General features: G+C 42.5%; 2 protein-coding genes across 3 annotated transcripts in view; one reads left to right on the forward strand and one right to left on the reverse strand.

Annotated features, from left to right (window-relative positions):
* MYBBP1A (MYB binding protein 1a) overlaps positions 1–5,311 on the forward strand; it is a 124,587-nt gene extending 119,276 nt beyond the window's left edge. Inside the window, exon 27 of the mRNA XM_030222434.1 lies at positions 2,777–5,311. Coding sequence (XP_030078294.1) covers positions 2,777–3,161 — 385 coding nt within the window. The 3' untranslated portion in view covers positions 3,162–5,311. The remainder of the gene's footprint in view (positions 1–2,776) is intronic.
* A 9,472-nt stretch (positions 5,312–14,783) lies between these two features.
* The window catches only part of SPNS2 (sphingolipid transporter 2), a 219,385-nt gene continuing 212,037 nt past the window's right edge, over positions 14,784–22,131 (reverse strand). For both annotated transcript variants that reach the window (XR_003939903.1, XM_030185886.1), the window contains 2 exons: positions 19,500–19,546; positions 14,784–16,005 (listed from right to left, as the gene is read on the reverse strand). Coding sequence is in view for 1 of the 2 variants with exons in the window: in XM_030185886.1 (XP_030041746.1) it covers positions 19,504–19,546 (43 nt within the window). In the remaining variant the exon portion in view is untranslated. The remainder of the gene's footprint in view (positions 16,006–19,499; positions 19,547–22,131) is intronic.

Below are 22,131 nucleotides of genomic sequence, written 5' to 3' on the forward strand. Positions count from 1 at the left end.
TGTTTCTGGATGGTTTTAAAATTTCCTTTTAGTATTCTGACTTTAAAGTCATTGATGCAGTGTTCTGGTCTTGCCAAATGCTCTCGGACTGAGGTGTCATCCTGGTTAGGTTTGTGGTTTTTAATGTGGTGCCTGTGTAAGCCGATTCTTGCCTTAAGCCTCTGACCTGTCTCTCTTGTACAGTATATTCTTATATTTGTCACCTTTTGCTCATTTATGACCTGAAGAAGAAGATACTGCCTTTGAAAGCTTGTCACAAAATGTGTTAAGTTAGTCCAATTCCAAAAAATATATATCATTTTAACTTTTGTGTGTGTGTTATTTCTATTTATTACCTTTAAAAGTGGACTAAACCGGCTACCACACCTACTTATCCATATATGTAAGTGAAAATTATGTGGTAGGGGGTGTTGGTGGCCTCAGTGTGTGAAGCATTTAAGTGTTCATGCTCTATTTTCAGCCTGTCATGAAGGAAGAAAATCATGGGTGTCAGGTTGTAAGACATAAGGACCATGAGCATTCTTTAAGGGTCCTTTTACTAAGCTGCGGTAGTGGCGGGGGCCGTTTTTGCCACGCGCCAGGGCCCTCTTTACTGCAGCAGGTAAAAAGCCCCTGAAAAGACATGGCCATACGGTAAGATTATTCTTACTGTGTGGCCAGGCGGAGGCAGGGCACTTACTGCCACCCACTGAGGTGGCGGTAAGGGCTCCTGTGGTAACTGGGCAGCGTGCGGCGCTGCCTGATTACTGCCAGGTTAGCGCTATGCTAGAAATGATGGAATTATTTTCTGAAGCGCCAGAAATGGCACGCACTCGAGGCGGAACTGGCGGTAGTTCCGGGTTGCCATGCGGCAACCCTTTAATTAAAGGGCCCCTTAACGAGCGAATTGAGAAATCTTTGGTGCTTTGATGGCCAAGTGTTAAGCTTTGTGGTTGGCCCTCAACAGGCTTTTCTAGTCCTGTTTTTTTAAACTCATGTTTCGCTGCATTGATACAGGCGTTTATCACTCAGATACCAATTTTTTGAAGGAGGAACTGCAGGAGATTACATGTTTTGGGGGAAGAGGGGAAAACCTTGGCGCTGTTCCAGCCTGTATCCTAGTCATAATGCTTACTTATTCCTCAAAATGCATTGAGAACATGCTGGGTTGCAGTTGGTGGTACTTGTGGTTGGCATGAGCCTCGGCCACAGAGAGATGCTAGACTGATAAACCTTCCTGTTTCTGTGCCCTCCATTGCTTTTCTTTTTTAACATTAGGGTGGGGTGGGGGGGGGGGGGCAGATGAAAGCAAGAATTGAAAAGGTGCTTTGCAAGATATTATTTCTATAAGGTTATGCTGCACCAGTCCAGCTGATGGTTTCTTTATAGTCCAGTGGGAAAGTCATTCTGGAACTAAGACCTTCTGAATGCTGGAATGAATTTCCATTGGAGACTGGGGTGAGATAGGTCTAGTTGGGGGCCAGTGGGAAAAGTGGCCCCAGAATGCAGCAGAGCAATGATTTCAGATATCATGGCCTTTCTTTGTATTTATAAACAAACAGAAACGTATGTATGCATTTAAAATTGTTTAGTCTGGCTGCTTTTTGGATCCCCTGTACTTATTCTTTTAAAAACAAACATGGATTGTTCTGAAGGTGAAGGGCACTAATGAAAGGGTCATGTCCCCATGCTGTGCCTGTGGAAAGAAAGCCTTTGCTGAATAAACCCTAAATCTCTTTTTACTGATTACTGAAAAATTGTTTTCACCTGGCATTACATCATACTTGAAGCAGAAGAGAACGATGGGCTTAATTTCGGTTTGGAGAAAGCTGCCTAATTAGAGAATATTTTCAGTAAAATAAAGACCCAGTGAAGAGCGTTTAGCCCTTAAAAGCTAGTCACGGATGTATTGTGTGAACCAAATAAAAAGGTCTCACCTACAGCTATTTGTGCATATTTAACAACCAGTAAAAGGGATAAACTTACAGACACTTTACTCTCTGATGCCCAGGAGATTCCTTATAGGCAGAGTGCGTGTGCAAAAGGGTGTCTGATGGGCATCTAATACCTCTTTAGAAACTGAAGGGGTGTAGAATAACCGATGCAAAGAGCTATAACAGAAAAAATCATCCACAGGTGCGACTATGAAATCCAAAAGTAAATTGTAAAAAAGTAGGAAGGAAAAGCCTCAGAGTCACTCAAACCTTGTTAGAACACAGGGAGCAACGACGATCCAAAATGGTGCCGAGTGGATATACTTGCCAACTGGACCCTGATGCAGTTCTTACAAAATACTGGCCACTGTTGGCCCGGGGGAATATTACCATCGTCATTTACCTGACCGAAGTCGTCTTTAAGCTATTCAGCTCTAAGATAAGTTGCTCTTTGATGCTATGTTGAAAATTCAACACTTTTTTGGGCACTTTTGAGTTTTGCTGAGCACTGCATATTATGTATATTATGTTAATGGAAGGTTTTTGCCAATGATGAAGCCATGATCTGTTTGGATCGTCATTTCTCCTTGTGTTCTAACAAGGTTTGAGCGACTTTGAGGCTTTTCCTTCCAACTTTTTTACAATTTACTTTTGGATTTCATAGTCGCATCAGTGGATGATTTTTCTGTTATACATCTAATACCTCCACCATCTCCTCCTTAAAGTTGCGCACCAGTCTGCCCTTGTGTAAGGACACCAAGCCAGTGTCATCAAATATTTGTGCTGGCTGTACAGAGTCGTTTGCCATGCAAATCACGTTCCTGAGCTGAGTACATCCTAATTTTCCTTTGCTCTGATTCCAGGCGCCCCAAGAAGGCAAAAAAGGTGAAAGCCCAGGTGGAGAATACTCCGGCCAGCGTGAATAAGCTGAAGAAGAAGAAAGGGTTTCTACCGGAAACGAAGAAGCGCAAAAAGCGGAAGGAGGCAGCAGCAGAAGTAAATGAGCAGGAGAACAAGGCTGATGGAGGAAAGCAGCCCTCCGAGGGAGCGCAGCCAGCGGTCACCAAGAAAAAGAAGAAAAACCGCAAACGCAAAGCAGGGAGAGGAGGTGGGGGGAATGCAGTTGAGCAGAGCCCAGCCCCAAAGAAGCCCAAAGCGCAGCCGGAGAAGAAGATCCAAGAGACTGTAACAAACATCCCTGGAAAAACAAAGAAAAAAAAGAAAAAGGCCGCAATGCAGCTGGAATAGAAACAGATGCGCTTGGTGTGAAGGGGAAGACTTACAGCAAGCATATTAATTGAGCAAAAGGGGCCAGATCCACTCTTTGCATTATTTCAACTATGCACTGATTCATAGCCTCTATGGCCTACAGACTTAGGGGTTGATATTTAAAGCGATTTAAGAGATCAGGAGAGGCTCCTGGCCACTTAAATTGCCTCTGCGGGGCAACCACTGATATTCAGTCACACTTAAAGGGTTAATTCCTCTGAATATCACCAGAGATTGCTAAATTGAAAGCCAGCTATTATGTGGGCAGTCTTGTGGCGGAGTCGGCATATAATGAGATTAAGTGTCGATATTCAGCGCCTAACTGCCAAAGTTAAACAGCTAAATTGGACCACTTAAAACACTGTCTTGTCTTTATGCGGTGTCGCTTAGGTGTTATCACACTTAAGTGCATAATAGATAGCCAGTCGCATAAACCCGAATTTTCAGTGCCGGTGCCTGGGTGTGGCCCGGCATTGAATATGCAGGGACAACCCTGGTGGTGGCTAAGAAAACACTCTGCCTCTGGCTGAATATCTCCTCCCCCCCCCCCCCCCCCCCCCTTAGAAGAAAAATGGTGCCATGTCCGTACCTACATACAGTCTAAAGGGAAACAGGAAAGTAACCTCTACGAGAGTCCAGAGGAGTAGAGGATAAACCACTGATTTCCACATGGGTTAGTGTTGTCAAAAGTGTTCTTTATTAAGGCACTAGAAGAAACCCGACACGGGGCCGTGGTTCGGAGGAAAGGTCCGCCTGCCTCAGGAGTCAACAGTACTTGAATCTGGAAGGTGTTACAAACAGTACCTTGATAAAATGGCTGTAAGCGTGAGCAGAGTTAAGGCTAAGCACAGTTGCAGCTGTGTTCAGACTCTGTGTCGCCAAAATTGGCACTGCAATAGTTCCACCTGAGGCAAGCGGACTTTCCGCTGAAACACGGCCCTGTGTCAAGACATAACCTACCTACACACAGATTAAATGTGATTCAGGCATTGCTTGTTCTTTTTACTGAAACGTATAGCTCCAACTTAGATGGCCAATATCTCCTATTGTAACAAAGTGGACTTGACCTGTTTTTGTCCTCAGGGAGGCAATTCTCCTATTTGATGGCATGGGGGGCATGGTTTTTTGTACCATCCCACAGTTCTCGTTGGCTGCCTCTTGTGTGAGTGTGCAAATGGAGTTTGGGCTAATTTGGCCAGATTTGTTTTCTCTTAGTGTAGCCTCCTGGCTATGGATGAACAAACTAATTTGTAAAAAAAAAGAGAAAAAGCCTCATTCTTTTCATGTCTTCAGGGTCTTTTGTGTGTCCATCTGTCTCTTCCCATCAATACAGCATCATTCAAGGCTGAGTTTTGTGAGCTTTCAGTGCTACTAGCAACCGGACTAAAACTTTTGGGTACCGGATGAACTGTGAACCACAGTGGATCTCGTTTATAGGACAATGAAAACTGGCACTCAACGCAGACTTATACCCTCTCTTTCTCTTTGTAATGGACTGTCATCCAGTGGATTCCAGTGTCTGGACCATATTTATGGAGTTTAACATGAGTGTTGATTTCATGAGATACAGTTTGAAACCATTTTCTGAGAGCCTTGATCTCTTGGATGGAGCCAGGTACAATTCCAAGTCAGGGTTGGACATTCTGGTTGATTTCATGCTTCAGACAAGTTTATGGAAGTTCATTAGAAGGACTCTTAAAATATCTGTGTGAGGGAGGAGGAAAAAGAAGTGAAATGAGGTGGAACCGGCTGCTTCGAGAACAGCCTGGCACAGTGAGGTAGTATACAGAACAGTTTTAGTTTTTTAACTGAGAGAGGAAAGAATATTTTTATTTTAGGTCTTTTTAGGATGCACCTAAAACTATAACTAGTTCTTACAGCCATGAATTCATTTTTGTATCCATGGTAAGATGAAACGCCTTGCGCTCTACAGTCCTGGGGTAGCAGGGCCGTGGTTTGTAATATTAATTTGAAGGGCTTTTCCTAATGTGCTGGCAGAAAAATAATGTTTTAAATACGTTTTGTGTTCCGTTGTTCCTGTTGGCCAGATTGTAATTGGTTTTCTACCACTGTATATTCTGGTATACAAATTATCCTTATGTAAATAAACATCCTCTTTGCTTTTCTGACCTTTCTTCACAGGTATCTTCTTTCTGTTAAATACAGCCCAAGTGGGACCACTTCAGCCTAGTGACTGTAAATTTTCACGCCACTGTCTGTAAAGTGCTGCCTAATTTTGCTGCTGTCAGAGAGTGTAGCAGATGGATGCTCCAGTGAGCTGTTCTGGTGCAGTTGGGCCATTTTATGCAGCAAGCATCGAGGGATCCTTTTACAAAGCTGCACCAAAAAGTGGCCATAGCTTGCCCTTACACACGTCTTTCCCACGCGCTAAGGCCACTTTTTCTGTGGCTGGAAAATGGCCAGTTTTTCTATTTTTGGCATTAGTGTCTCACATGCTGATCATGTGCTAATCGGCGCATGGGAATGCCAACGTGCTAACTGCATAGCCGCACCCACTCTCCACCTTCCCAGACACGCTCCTGTGGGTAAAAACACATTTTTTTAAATGTGCAATTTGTTCGCGTATATTTCAGTATTATTGTGGGACACCTCACTGTGGTAAGCACGCGTTAGTGCTTACCATAGCTTTGTAAATGGACCCCTGAGTATTTTGGACTGGTCCTGTGACTCAGCTCTAGCACTTGGATCGAAGCCTCATGTCTGATGGAGATAGCTGGACCCAGGTGTTTTATAAAGGTAATACACCCAAGCCCCATGGAGGGAGAGCGAGAAGGCACTTACCCCCCTAATTCCTGAAAATTTTGTGTCCAAATTTCTGATTAGCATGCAAATTTGTGCATGCAACTTATAGAATAAGGTCAGTTGCGTGTGTAACCTAATGATTTAATTAGCTGCTAATTAGTCCTAACCAATTAGTGATGTTAATTGACACTGGCCAATTAATTCTATAAGTTGGCACTCAAATTATGGAGCATGCAACTTTAGGGGGGTCATGGACCTGGGAGAAGCATGGACAGATCAGGGGTGTGTCAGGCAATTATGCACCTACAGTCACGATCAGGGCATAGATCTTAGAAGTCTGCCCAGCACTGATTTTGCTTCCCAATTACCTGTGTTGCCACCCAATTTCTGCTAAGATTCCGTGGATCCATTCCTTTAAAACAGGATTCCTTTGTGTTTATCCCACGCATGTTTGAATTCTATTATATCTCTCGTCTCACGCCTGGCTTCCAAACTATACATATTGAAATCTTTAAGACTGACCCTTACGCTTTTTGACGAAGACCACTGACCATTTTTACAGCCGTCCTCTGGACCGACTCCATCCTGTTAACTTTTTGAAGATGCAGTCTCCAGAACTGTACACAGTATTGTAAATGAAGTTTCACCAGAGTCTTATACAAGGGGCATCATCACCTCCTTTTTCCTATTTGCCACTTCTCTCCCTATCCACCCAAGCATATCCCTCCCCCCCCCCCCCCCCCCCCAGTTTCCATTATCACACATATCACACTGAGGGTCCTGTTGACTAAGCCACGCTAAGGGTGCGCTAGTAATTTTAGCATGCACTGATTAGCGCACGCAAAGTCACCCATAGGAACATATGGGCAACTCTAGCGTTTAGTGTGCGCTAAAAACGCTAGCACACATTAGTAAATAGGGCCCTAAATGGTGTTCGAACTTTAAACAAAATGTAATATTAAAGAGACCCTGAGTAAACCCATAACACAGGGGCCCTTTTACAAAACTGCAGTAAGGACATAGCATACAGTGGGATGCACTGAGGCGTCCTGCGGTAATTTTACCATGTGCATGCTACCCACATTTTTTTTTGGTGTAGGGGTGTGTCTGGGGCAGAGAGTGGGCGTTTTCTGTCCTAATCATTTAGCGCACGAGTCCTTACTGCCTTCGAAATAGGTGGCAGTAGGGGCTCACACGCTAATGTGAACATTAGCAGATGGAAAAAAAAAAGTACAACTGGACCTTCAAGACTGGGACAGCAGGAGTCCTTTATTGATATACTAGTAAAAAAGGCCCGTTTCTGACACAAATGAAACGGGCACTAGCAAGGTTTTCCTCGGCTCCCCTGCAGCCACCCATGTCCAGTGACCCTCCTCTCTCCCCTGGCCCCCCATGTCCAGCGACCCTCCTCTGGACATGGATCAGCTGTGAGGCATTGTTTTCCCCCACCCCAAGGTTCTGAAGTTGACATCATAATGGCTACGGTGATGTCAGCCTGATCTACGGAGCCTAGCAGACCAACTCGGAATGAGCCACGGTCCCAGGCAGCAAGTCAGATTGTTGGAGGTGAGAATTATTATATAGGATGACCCGACACAGGCCTTGTCCCAGTCTTGAAGGCCCAGTTGTGCTTTTTTTTTTCTGTTTGCTATTTAGTATATACTGTTTTGCCCTCTCTGGTTGCCTTGTGAACATTAGCAGATGGCCATTATTTCATAATTCAGAAAATGGGCAGGAACGGCCCATGTAAGAGCATGCTAAAGCCAGTTTTTATTACTGTTTGGTAAAGGGGCTCCCTAGTTCTTAAATTATTAGTTCCTTTCTTTAAGGAGCAAAGTTATCCAACACCCATATCACCCGTGTGAAACAGTCACTGTCCCCTTACTTAATCAACCAGTTGACCAAATTGAATTGGTAATTAAGAGTCAGTTGATTGAACACAGCCAGGCTTGATTGCAGCCAGCCTTGTTGAATCTTAATATCACTAGATATTAATATGGGAAATCAGGAGGGATGAAACATTGTTTTCACATCACTGCATTGTATGTATGTCCATGCATATATCACAACGCCACCCAAATTCATCCTTGTTAATACCTATGCATGATGCATTTGTAAGTACAAATTTCACATTTGGCTTTTTCTGCTTCCTTTCCAGCAGCTCTAGGTACCATGGTGGACCAGCAATGCATTGCCATCTATCCCAGAGATGGCTTGTGTTGTGCGCGTAATGTTCATATTACAGTGGGCTCCTCTTAATCAACCCCTATGCAGGAATTCGTAGCTGTGAGGGAGCAGATTCTTGTCCTGCATAACCCCCACTGCTCCACAGTTTTCTAATATAACATCTCCTTCATAATGCTATGTTTTCCAGCACGGTAGCTGTGATGGAGGGAAGGAGCCATGGATAGCAAAGGGTTAATCCAGCTGTTTTCTTTGGTGCAGATGTAAGGAAAACAAACATACAAAGGTAATGACACAGTTGATTTGCTTTAAATACTTTATTTTTTTTTAATTTACATAAAGGTATATATTTGGTATTTTTTTTTTTCTTTAATACTCTGAGGTTCTCAGTTTCTCCAAAAAAATAAAATAGCCTTTTATTTCTGAAACAAAATCAGAACACTATTTTACTCCGCTCTTGTATAACAAGAAAGCTTAGCCATCTGTACAACACACTGTTAAAGTGATCATAAGCGCTGGTATTACAAACATTTCATACAAATAGAAAAACAAAAATTAGCACCCAAGGACTCAGTTTATAAAAGTCTTGTTTGACAATTTCTGTGCGTTTTGGGGACCTAATTTATGGAGAACAGTTTTTAAAAAGGTGTTCAGTTTGTCATCAACTCCCCTTTGCCTTTCAAGGGTTTTTGTTTTGTTTTATTTTGGACCAAGGCACCCTAAACCTGTCTTGGAGACCCCACAGCTAATCAGGCTTTTAGGATATCCGAGATGAATAGGCAGCCAGAAAGTGTCATAAATGTGTGAATTTGGACTTCTGCATTCATATGTGCAGTGCTTCTATCATCTTACATAGATCTTGAGCAGGGAGGAGGTAAGCACAGTAATAAAACAGGGACCCTGTTTACTAAGGCGCTCTAGGTCTTGCCCTGTGCTCACCTGGCATGGAAAAAAGCAAGAAAGAGTTAGAATGACATCCCAGGAGCTCAATCCGTTTATAGTAGTGTCTTAGCACCAGCCCAAGAAATACACCAAACTGGTGAACTTTGCTAAACTGAGCCCAAGAAGGAATTGTACAGAGAAAAGAATGAATTCACACTAGGATGGACAGGGTTTTTGAGTTTCAATACCATCATAAGGAGTGAAGGGTTTTGCAGTGTACATGTGAGGGCTGGGTATCGTGCAGCCTTTGGGTTCAATTAGGTGGTAGATATAAATATAACAGTAGTAATAAAAATTTAAAAAGCACCATGGGTAATTCATGAACATGCCAGCTAAAAAGATGCAGCAAATCTTAAAAATACATTATTCTTTTCAAAACTAATCTTGATGAATATCGCTTTTAACGAATGTTAACAGACACAGTCAATTAAAAATGTTTTATTTTTTTTTTAACTGTTTACAGCCAAAAAGAAATTACCTAGTTGCTGTGCAGCACTATAATATTTCTATGCCCTAATCTCCCATGTGTACAAAGGGGGTGGGTGGGTGCAAGCCCCTCTTTTATGGGAAATTATATAATGGGGGACTTTTCTTTTGTATGCACTGATTCACTTTGAATTGTTAAAAATATGGTATTGTAATTTGGATCGGGGGAGGGGGGTAAAATTAGGACTACAGCAGCCGGTCCTGACCAATGGCACTCATTAGTAACCCAGCATGCCAGTTACCAGCCTGAGGGAAAGCCTTGCACTGACCATGCCCCATGCCCTGGATAGTAGTCAGCCATGCAGCAGTGCAGGTTGAAGAAGGGTTGGGCATAGACACAGGGATGGTGCCCAATACAGAAGAGGCAGTGGTGAAACATTTTGGACTTCAAACATTATTGGCAAGGAAGAGACCGCCCTTCCTCAGCCTCTTTTTCAAACCTCCCTGAGGTGACTGGCTGTAAACGGTTCATAGACACATTGAAAGCTCATTTCTAATGGTGCCTCCAGGCAAAGACACATTTTCATCCACATGCTTGAGGTGTTATTTTCTAACAAAATAAAGTTAGAAATTAAGCTATTTAATAGAAGCTTTAACATGATGCTCTGTTTACTTATGTGTCCAAGTAATGTCTCCTAGATCTATTTTATGTAGCTACACATACAAAAATACTTAAAATATATTACATTTAACTTGTGAAGCATTAAAGGGGAAGTGTCAGCATCCTTAGAAGCTACCTGCACTGTAATGTACACATTTACATTGGTAACTGAGTTTAGAAAAGTCTTCAACTGCAGAAATGAAATGATTCTAGCTGTTCTGTTGTACATTTAAAATGGGTTAGAAACCAATATCAAGAACATTGAGAGGAAAATAAATAAAGGTCATAGTTAATCTAAGTGTATAAGTTAATGTGCATCTTCTTCTATAATCCAGCAGTGCCTTGCCTCTCCAGATAGAGCAGGAATGCTTCTCTGACACTAGGCTCCCAAAAGCTACCAGTCTTATACAAGTAAGAGGGTATCTTAGCCAGCTGTTATCTCAGAGGAAAGAATGCCCTAGCATAAAAGGTAATGGTTTCAGATTTGAGGGGAACAGACTCGGAACCAACTTCGGAAACTATTTCTTTGTAAAAAGAGTTATAGGTGATGATAGTAACATTGTAAATAAGGCAGATAAAGGCCTGTACAGTCCATCCAGTCTACCCAACAAGATAAACTCATTTTACATGGTATGCGATACTTCTATATGTATACTTGAGTTTGATTTGTCCTTGCCATTCTCAGGGCACAGACTGTAGAAATCTGTGTAGCACTGTTCTTGTACTAAAAGTTCTGAAGCTAATGTCGAAGCCTCTTAAAATTTACACTCCAGCCCATCCATATCTATTCAGTCATGATTAGGGTGTAGACAGTAGAAGTCTGCCCAGCACTGGTTTTGCTTCCCAATTACCGGTGTTGCCATCCAATCTCCGCTAAGATTCCATGGACCCATTCCTTCTAAACAGGATTCCTTTGTGTTTATCCCATACATGTTTGAATTCCATTACCATTTTCATCTCCATCACCTCCCGCTGGAGGGCATTCCATGTATCCACCGCCCTCTCCATGAAAAAAGTGATGGGACAAAAATTCAAGAAAGCCTGCAATTCACAGAAGACCACAAGTGGTAGGTGTAGGGAAAATTAGTGAAGTCCACTGCAGTGCCCCCTATGCTGCCCGTTTGGTGTCCTGGCATGTGAGAGGGACCAGTGCACTACGAACGCCGGCTCCTCCCATGACCAAATGCCTTGGATTTGGTCATTTTTGAGATGGGCATCCTCGGTTTCCATTATCGCCGAAAACCGGGGATGACAGTCTCTAAGGTCGACCATCTCAACATTTAGGTTGACCATCTCTAAGGTTGACCTAAATGTTGAGATTTGGGCGTCCCCAACCGTATTATCGAAACGAAAGATGGACGCCCATCTTGTTTCAATAATACGGGTCTAGCCTAGTGGTTAGTGCAGTGGACTTTGATCCTGGGTAACTGGGTTCGATTCCCACTGCAGCTCCTTGTGACTGGGGGCAAGTCACTTAACCCTCCATTGCCCCTGGTACAAAATAAGTACCTGAATATATGTAAATCCACCTTGAATGTAGTTGCAAAATCCTCAGAAAGGCGGTATATCAAGTCCCATTTCCCTTTCCCGGGACGTCCTTGGAGATGGGCGCCCTTAAAGATGGTCATCCCCGTTCAATTATGCCCCTCCACATGGACTTAGTAGTTCAGTGGTAGGAGCAAGAGTGGGAAGATTGCATTTGTGCAAACAACTCACCCTTCACTCTCTGGGAGCAACGGAGGAGGTGATCAGGACAGAAGAAAGAATGGCTAAAAGAAGCACAACCTAGCATGAGGGAACTAGGTTCACACTAGCCGGGGAGGTTGATGGTGGCTGGTTAGTTCCAGCAAAGTCACATCAACCTCACACACTAGCTGTTTAGGCAACAGCCTCATGTGCTTTGGTAGTGGATTAGATTACTAGGGCTGTGCAGGCAGGAAAATGTAGTTTTGGTTTGGTTTTCTATTTCTTTTATCTCACATCATTATAATGCATGCTAAAATGAAGTAGAGTACATTAAATGAAAGAGCATGCAATAATGCGTTTTAGCATGTGCTATTTCAGTGAGTGCACACTAATTTTTAATCGGAACTTGTTTTGAAAGGACAAAATTTCAACCGGGAAAACACTAAAGGTGTTAGATAAATTTGTTAAGTTCCAGTTACAAAGACTCACCCCTCTGGGTAAATCAGGCTATCCAGGTTCAAGGACATTTAGCAATGTTTGCCTTGAACCCCAAACGTTATGGTCATTCCTATCGCTACATGATTTTACTTTTGAAATAATGTCTTGCTTTCTAAAATGTAAAGTGATGCCAATTGTACGTAAAACATTCAGCTAATCTTCCTCAGCTTCCTGTGTTCAAACACCTCAATGTTTCTTTCCTGACAAAGTGTGAAATGCCTTAGGGATGTTTACTTTCCATGATACAATTTTGTCATTAACATGTACTCAGTCTAAACTTTAACTTAGTAGCAAAACCTCTGCAGTAACACTTTTAGGTAAAAGGGGATGTGCCCCGGATGTGGGAAGAAATAACTGCCATGTTGAAGCATGTTACTATATGTTAGCATGGCAGGACTTTAATATGTGAGAAGGATTATTTCATATAGTTTAGCAAATAATGTCCTCGGTCCTAAAAGTGAGCCTCTTGAGGTATTGATGGTCAGATTTCAGACTGAACAGCTCTCTTAGGAATCGAGGTTTGGTGAACAGTGGTGGAGGCCGGCCATCGGTTTGCATTCACTTTGCCAGTGCACGTCTTTTTATTCATATGAATTAAATTCATCCCAAGGATAATGTGATCGATTGGTGTGTGTGGTTCTGGTCCTCTGCCCAGAGCACATCAAACCAGAGCAAAGAGTGCAGAAAGTCGTAGACTTCTGTGGAGTCGCCTGTGGCCACATGTTGCCCCAGAAAGTGGCTGCAGCTGTTTAGTGTTCTGCTCTCTGTTTCAGGGCACAAATGGAACGGGAAGGGGGACTTGATATAGCACCTGTCTGGGGTTTTTGCAACTACATTCAAAGCAGTTTACATAGTAAATACAGGTACTTATTTGTACCTGGGGTAATAGAGGGTTACGTGGAGGGCTACTCCTCCACTAGCAACATTCCATGTAGAAGCCTGCCCTTGCAGATCAGCAATGTGGTACGTGCAGGATGTCAGACTCACAGAAACAGAAGCCTGCGCGGCCGCGTTGCTGATCTGCAAGGACAGGCTTCTACATGGAATGTTGCTAGTGAAATAGCAACATTCCATGTAGAATCTCAAATAGTAGCAACATTCCATGTAGAATCTCAAATAGGGAAAGGGAAATGGGACTTGATATACCGCCTTTCTGAGTTGCAACTACATTCAAAGCAGTTTACATAGTAATTACAGGTACTTATTTGTACCTGGGGCAATGGAGGGTTAAGTGACTTGCCCAGAGTCACAAGGAGCTGCAGTGAGAATCGAACCCACTTCCCCAGGATCAAAGTCCACTGCACTAACCACTAGGCTACCAAGGAATGCAGTTGTCTTAATTCTGTTTTAAATGGAGAAAGGGCTGTTGGGCTTACTGCTAAAAAAGCAAACCCTTTGCTTCAGTTCAGTTTGATATGTTTCAACCACAAACTACATGGTTTGTGGGTAAACAAGCTCTTCTGGTAGTTTCTGGAGACTAAAGATCCTGTGTCCTAGCCTGAGTTAAGTCAGACATTAATACTCTGGTTCCCTATATCTCTGATGGTTTATTATGGATGGAAATGGTACTGAGTGCTCATTGGCTGCCACATAGCCCCTGTCCAGTGCTGTTATATGTAGTGGAATGGGAGCTAAACGCAGGGCTACACTTTTCCTGTGACAGACGCTAACTTATAATAAGCCCAACAATTTGAAGGTTCTATATAAGACTTGGATAGTACCTCCAAGTAGGGTAGAGTTATTGCTTGTGGATTGCCTGACAGAGCTGCTCACGTCACAGGGTTTGAATCTCTTACCTTTTTTTTGTGACACTGTTGTACAACAAGAGTCACTAGCCCCAATTTGCCATGTCATGTAGTAGGCATGACAGTGATGTGATGCGTTCCAGTATCTGAAGCCAAAGACTTAGCCTAGAGGCATGTAATGCTGCTTTCTCAGGTCACGCTCCATCGGTAAAAGGAAACCAAACAAGAACTCCCCGAATGCATCGCAATGTGTATTGGAAAGATGCATTCTGTTACCTAAGTCCCCAAACACTTTGGCCAGAATACAGTCTGCTGCTTTGTTGCCAAGATTTGAGTGGATTGAGCATCCTCTACCTCTTTCTAAAAGGCATGCTGTACCTCACTTCATAGACTCCCACCTCCTCCTGTCTGAACAGCCAAGCGACCCAGTACACCACGACCCAGCTCCAACATATTTTGCATCATTACTGTTGAAACCTTTCTGAATAACTGACCCAGGGATCAGGTCATGATCACCACACATACATCTGACGTATCAGAAAGTGATAGCCAGTTCGGCCTAATTTCATATCAGCTTGGGTTTACACACCAAATCAAGATGTAGCACCCAAGCTAAGCTTTAAAAAGTGGTGGACAAACTGCTGATCCACAGATGGTCACTTACACTGCAAAGTTATCTAAAGTAATTTTTTTTTCTGTACAAAAGAAATTTACAAACCTTTGAAAGTTAAACCAATCTCTAGTAATACTGAAAAATAAACCAGGTGCAAAATGAACCAAGGGCCGTATTCTGCAAAATGTTATACACAGGAGTGACCATCTCTGATTTTTTTCATGCTATGAGAAGTCTTGTGGAGTTGAATGTATTCAGCCATTTATACCTCTCAGGACTGTTGCAGAATAGAAAATATTTGTACTATCTGCGAACCGGCACGACACTCATCTGCAGTAGCATTTTTACTGCCACAGGCTACTGGGAAAAAATGGATGCACTGTGAACCAACAATGGACCTGCACTAATAACTGGCAAAACATTAGTTTTCAAGCCCCTAATCTGGGGTGAAGCCTCTCCTGAAGCCTGCTGTCTTCTGGCTGTTGTTCACCATTGACCTAGTACGGGACATACAGGGCTTATCTCGTCTTTGCCTTCTGTTTGTGATGAAATGAGGAGCACAGCATGTTTCAAGAAAGACCATGAGTAGATAAAGTGGCCTAGGAACAGGTTCTTCTTTTCAGAATCTCTCACATTTCTTCGAGAATGAAGCTGTTGCTCTCCTGCTGATATGTTAGAAGTTTTCAGAAAACCATTTTTCTATTTTGTACAGTTTTAGAGCTTCTAGGGATACTTCAGGTTTTAACAAACCTTTGAGCTGGTGGAGTGGGTATATATATATATATGTATATATAATCTATCTATATACAGTTATATCTCTATATAAATATCCAATATATTGCATCTTCAGTAAACATAGAGCATCCTATACATGTTTAAATAATAAAAAATAAAATATTCACTGAGTTATCAGGATCGAGCATAGGCCACAGTCATTAATGCTTAGGTACACAAAGAACCAGCTGCTCTTCACATAAAACAGAAGCTGTTCTGTAGCCCATCTGAATGCTGTCTTTTAAACGTACATTTATATACACGATCTATAAGAAGTTACTGCAGCTTTGTTGGGATCCACCCCAGCACTGCCCTGGAAATCTAGGTATTGAGAAAACCTGTGGTCTTCGGAACTTCTGCCTCCAATCTCATCCACTGCTGTTTTAGTCTTTGACCTCGTCGTTTTGAGCAGGATGATCCAGTTGGTGGGACTCAAAGTTGATTTATAAAAATTGGACCAGCTGGATAGGTCTGGAGGACAAAGTGCAAATGGAGACCTTTGAGATGTTCTTCATTGTCAATTTCCATCGCCTACAATTGATTAGGAAAACAATGTTAGGCTTGGACCAGAGGGGGGATACAGAGCACCAAATTCTCAAGTGGATGATCTTATGGGCAAGTGGGCTAACCCTCAATTTTACTGATTTGTGACTTTTGGACTCTTGTGCATCAAGACATCAATACTTACTTGTAGACAAGTGGGCAAAGCTAAAAGCCAAATGAATTTCAGAGATTTTTTTTCATGTGATTGAATGGGTATCCACATTGACCACAAGGACAACTGCGCCAACCACCTCAGGTGTGAAAATGTGTTAGCTCACTTATCCATAACAGCATGCACTTAGAAACAACTGAAACCTACTATTTGTCAAACACAGGAAAAATACTTGCATGGAGGGTAAGTTTTGAAATCTTAAAAATTGAGTATAATCTCTACTGAAGGGGACCTTTACTACAGCATCTCATAGGAAAGGTGGGGAAATTAGACTGGTATTGTCCTATAGGCAGAGCCAAAGTCCTTTTCCATTAGACTAGTGTTTAATTTTGGGGGTCAATAATGATGCTTCCCATCTATAGTTTTGGTTTTGACTAGGGCTGCAATTTAAAGTGATTAACAAATTAACAATTTAACTTGCATTTTAGTGCAACACAATTAATGAATTAAGCTCCTGCTCCTTTTCATGCTTCTCTCTCTCTCTCTCCCTTTTCTCCCCCTCCCATAGTCTGGCATCCTCCTTCTGGAATTTCCCAGCACTCCTGCAGCTTCCTCCATCTCCCACATTCTGTGGTCCGCATCTCTCTCTCTCACCTTCTCTCTGTCTCCTGGCACCTCTTCTTACCTCTCCCCACAATCCGTCAGCCCCCTCTCCTCTGCATGCTGCCTCTTACTCTCTTTCTCCTTCTCCTTCTCCCTGCCCCTCGCAGCCCTCGGAACTAGCCTTCAATGCTGCAGTGAAAGCAGACTGCTTCTCTCCCCGGTGCAATAAAGAAAAAAACTAATTTCCATTGCGCTAGAAATGGTGCACGGTGGGCGTGGCACTATCGCCAGTGGTGCACGCTAAAGACACAGAAGCACTACTGCAGGGTTGTAAAAGATGCCCTAAATAACTGTCTTGATACTGTAGGAACAAAGAGAAATTTTAATGTTACGTCTACAGGGTTCATGTTAGGTTAACATTTTTTAATATAGTTTACAGAACCAGAAAAAAAATTAAGAACTTACCTCCTTGTTTGCAAAGCCATGCTAGCGGCTGGCGGTGTGGTAGTGCCGACACAGCCCATTCCCTATGAATGGGCTCTGTCAGCATTGCTGCGCGGCTTTGTAAACAGGGGAGTTAGTTCTGAAATAATTTAGCGTAACCTGCCTACCATTCCAGAATAATAAAACATGGCAGAAAGTCCAGAAAACCTAGATGAGATCACATCAGTTTATCTCATATCCTTAGATAGAATTAATCCTCACCTCAGCATGAATTAGGAAAACAGACATTGATTACATTAATTCTAATCCACCAATGAGAGCACAGTTACCCCTTCTTAACCTAACAGTTGTGGGTTTTTTTCTCACAAGTTCCAGCTAGTAGGGAAAGGACTCCATGCCATCTGTTTTTCAGTAGGGCTACAGGTTGGTTTCAAACTAGGATATGCTAAAAGACAGGAAAATTACAGCAAGTTGTTTCATTTTGTGTAATTTCCTCATATGAACTGACAAAAAACACAACAAAATTTGGTTTTGTATCTGCATTTTAGAATGTGTTAAATTCTTTTAATATGTGCTAAAACGTAGAAAGGAAACTGTAAAGTAAGAAGCAAAACCAAGGGAACAAAAGAAAATGAACACCACAATGAAACCTAGAACTCCACAGTCACCTCTAGGGAAAGGTACCTAGAACTAGCTCATCTGACCCTCAGCTCTAGTACGATATTGGCTTTCCACACTGCTGTGCTACTTTTAGCATGGATCTATTTGATCCTCTTAAATGTTTTTGGGATTAGCTTAATTTTGGCTGTTAGACATTTGTTTTTGACTTCATGTCAAAGCTGCAGTTCAGTGCCAGATGACAACATGATGTGGAATTAGAAAAGGTACAGAAAAGGGTGACGAAAATGATAAAGGGGGTGGGACGACTTCCCTATGAGGAAAGGCTGAAGCGTCTAGGGCTCTTCAGCTTGGAGAAAAGACGGCTGAGGGGAGATATGATAGAGGTCTATAAAATAGTGAGGAGTGGACGGGTCGAAGTGAATCATTTGTTTACTCTTTCCAAAAATACTAGGACTAGGGCATGCGATAAAGCTACAAAGTAGTATATTTAATACAAATTGGAGAAAATGTTTCTTCACTCAATGTGTAATTAAACTCTGGAATATGTTGCCAGAGAATGTGGTAAAGGTGGTTAGCTTAGCGGGGTTTAAAAAAAGGTCTGGCTGGCTTCCTAAAGGAAAAATCCATAGACCATTATTAAATTGACTTGGGGGAAAATCCTCTGCTATTTCTGGGATAAGCAGCATAAAATATACTGAACTTTATTGGGATCTTGCCAGGTATTTTTGACTTGGATTGGCCACTGTTGGAAACAGGATGCTGGGCTCGATGGACCTTTAATCTGTCCCAGTGTGGCAATACTTATGTACTTATGACAGGAATTGTGTGAAGCTCCTGGCATAATGCTAGTAGCTCAAAACCATCATCCAAAATCAAAACTTTGAGTGAAAATGGCAGCAGAACCAGGAACAGCCCTACCACTAGGCATTACTAGCCCTCTGCCCCCGGTGGCAGTGGAGTGCCAACACACCCAACACAGACAGGAGCAGAATAGTTCTTTAAAGCTGCTGACACTGATGGGCCTTTGAGTATTCACAGGCATATGTGGAGATGCTCCATGGCTCATTGTCATGCTGACAAGAGAATGAGGAACAACAAGGGTAAACTGATTCCAGCCTGTGAGGAATATGGGTGCAAATGACTGTACATCCCAATTTTTCTAAAGAGAGGAAAATGGGGGGGGGGGGGTCTTCCTCACAGTGTAGAAATTTTCAGTGCCATTCCTTGAGGGCTGTGTTGGCCCTGGTCTTCTGGATGCACACCAAACAAATATTTCAGTGATATTTGAATGCAGTTGATCCCAGAACCAGGTTAATTTATTTTGGTTATGCTGAAAATTAGATCTTTTGGCAGCTTCTACAGATTAGAGTTGAGATCCTGTACCTTTGGTCGCGTGAACTCAGGTGCTAATACTATGGTAGTGGGCCTAGCGAACCATCCCACTGCCCCTATGGGACTTGTTGGTCAGTTAAGAATTATAGGAGAAATCACATATCAACATACTGCATGCGTATTCATTGTGGGAGTCCTGTGGGAGGGGCTTCTTGGGAACTGGCTAGGGGAGCCCCCACCTTACAGCAGAACATGTGTTTTAATCAGTCCAGAAAACCCAAGATGTTAGGAATAAAACATGGGCCCACTCAGGGTAGCTATAGAAAGCAATAGGCTTGTCTCAGCACTCTTACTGCCACTGCTATCTTACCTCATTAGACTTTCACCGTGGCCAGTGCCATAGTCAGTTGACTTGCCCTGAAAAACAAGACATTACAATATCAAATTAAGGGACTCAAGATGCAGTGCATGCAAATGTCAGATTATAACTGCAGTGATAAACCTGCTCTACTGCTATACCTAGGTCCCACTATTCAAAGCATTTATCCGACACTTTTTGCTGGCTAAATGCGCTAGGAGGTCCTGTCCTTGGACTTAAAAAGCACTATGTGGATAGTGCCACTGAAAATCTTTACCAACCAACTTTGCACTACTTAGATAGTGCTGAGGTGGAGCAAGAGCAGAACATAGGTGATGTTCAGTCCCTTTTTCTGTACAGTTATCCAGGTAAAATAGGCCAGCAAAAAACTGTTATATTTATCCAGATACATATACAGCTAGCAGACTAAACATGTAAAATATTTAGACACCACAGCCAGTGTACTGCTTAAATATTGAGCGGCTAGTGCACAGGTGGGCAACCTCCGTCCTCGAGGGCCACTACTCAGTTAGGTTTTCAGGATTTCCCCAATGAATATGCATGAAATCCATTTACATGCATTGCCTCCATTATATGCAAATAGATCTCATGCATATTCATTGGGGGGAAATCTAGAAAACCCAACTGGGTTGCGACCCTCAAGGACCAAAGGTTTGGCCACCCCTGGGCTAGTGTTTCAGATACATATCAAACCCATCCTTACTCTAGCATAGTGGTTCTCAACCTGGTCATTTGAATATGCACGAGACAGATTTGCATACAATGGAGAGAATGTATGCAAATTTATCTCAGGTATATTCGTTGTTGGTATCCTGAAAATCTGACTGGCTGGGTGTGGCCCCAGGAACGGCCTATCAACGAAAGACTACCTCTACTTTAGGAAGCAGGCGAAAGCTTGCCTTTAATGGAAGAAGTAACTAACTTGCTAGTGACACACAGACAGACACAAAGAATGACACCAGCTGCACATACTATGGACGGACATGTTTATCCACTCCTACCTTAGCTAAGATAATATTCACCTTTCTGACCTCATTTGCGACTTTCTTTAAATTAGTTCCTTATTTTCTTACTTCTGTTACTCTTTCTTATCTCTCTTTCATCTTTGCTTACACCCTATACCGTCTACTAAACCAGGAGTGGAGGTGTGGTTAGAGTACTGGGCTTGACATCCAGAGGGGGCTGGTTCAAATCCCACTGCTGCTCCTTGTGATCTTGGGCAAGTCACCTGTTGCCTCAAGTACAAAATTAGATTGTGAGCCCTCCAGGGACACAGAAATACCCAGTGTAGCTGAATGTAACTCACCTTAAGCTACCACTGAATAAGGTGCAAGTAAAATCTAAATAAATAAATAATAAAATAAACAGTGTATTATATACTACTAGTAAAAAAGCCCCGTTTCTGATGCAAATGAAACGGGGGCTAGCAATGTTTTCTTCTGTGTGCATGTGGGAGAGTGTGTGTCCCTGCACTCTGGCCTCTCTCCCCTCCCCCCTCTGAGTCCTTCACTGTTACAGAGCCAGCGATTTGATTTGGTGCTCTGCTGTTTTCCTTCACTGACTGTGTTACAGAGAGGGCGGGGCAGACACTCATAGGGAAACCGGATATCTCGCCCCCTTCACACTTCCGGCTGGAGGCTTCATAGAACGTTGGTTTTGCCTTTTATATAGAGAGATGCCATACTATATATTGTTGTTTGAATATTTTTACTGCTGTAATTGTCTTTTGCTTATATTTGACTTCTTGCTGTCCACCGCCTTGAGTGAATTCTTCAAAAAGGGCAGTAAATAAATCCTAAATAAATAAATATCAGCAACGTACGCCATGCCTCTCTACCCAAAACGTTTCTTTCTAACACAGTTCTACACATTTTTAAGAGCAGGTACTATCACGTCTTCATATGTGTTTCTCTGGCTGTATTTTAGCATGTGTATTAGTGCTGTAATTTCCCATACTTCTCCTGTGTGTAAGAGACTGTCTGAAAATAAAGTGTGCTTTGTCTTTGTGTATTTGACAATTGATGCTTCCTGCTACTGTTGTAAAGCACATGCGATTCAACAGTTAAGGGAAACGGGGTCCTTGGAGATAAACGTTTGTGAAAATGCACAGAACTTGTTAGGAGAATCAGAAAATTACTAAGGATGAGAAGTGGTATACGAAGGGCACCGTGGTACCTTTCTTTCAAAACAAACACATTATTAAGGTGGTGGCAGTTGGGGGTGGGGGTTTTGGGTTTCATTCTTGCTCTTGGCACCCACCATACACAAATACAGTATTCAGAAAGAAAATCCAAATGCACCAATTCGACTGTCAGATTTGGCATTTTCAAGCATATCGAGGTCAAAAGATGACACTGGCTTAATGAAAAGTGGGAGCAATGGCCCTGACGATGTATGCTCAATTATTTTGTGGCCTCTTCAAAGTGGATTCTATTTTATACATGGTTGTATTATCAGATATGATTGCATTTATACTGCCCTGGATTCTGTATCTGCTAACCATATCAAATACCCCCCTCTCATAAGGTAGGCCCCAGTGAGCAGTAGTAATGGTTTGAAGAAACCAGTGCAAAAGGCACTTCGTTGAGTGAAAAAATATTTCCTCCTATTTGTTTTAAAAGTA

This window comes from Microcaecilia unicolor, chromosome 13 (assembly GCF_901765095.1).
Source record: "Microcaecilia unicolor chromosome 13, aMicUni1.1, whole genome shotgun sequence".
NCBI lineage: Eukaryota > Metazoa > Chordata > Amphibia > Gymnophiona > Siphonopidae > Microcaecilia > Microcaecilia unicolor.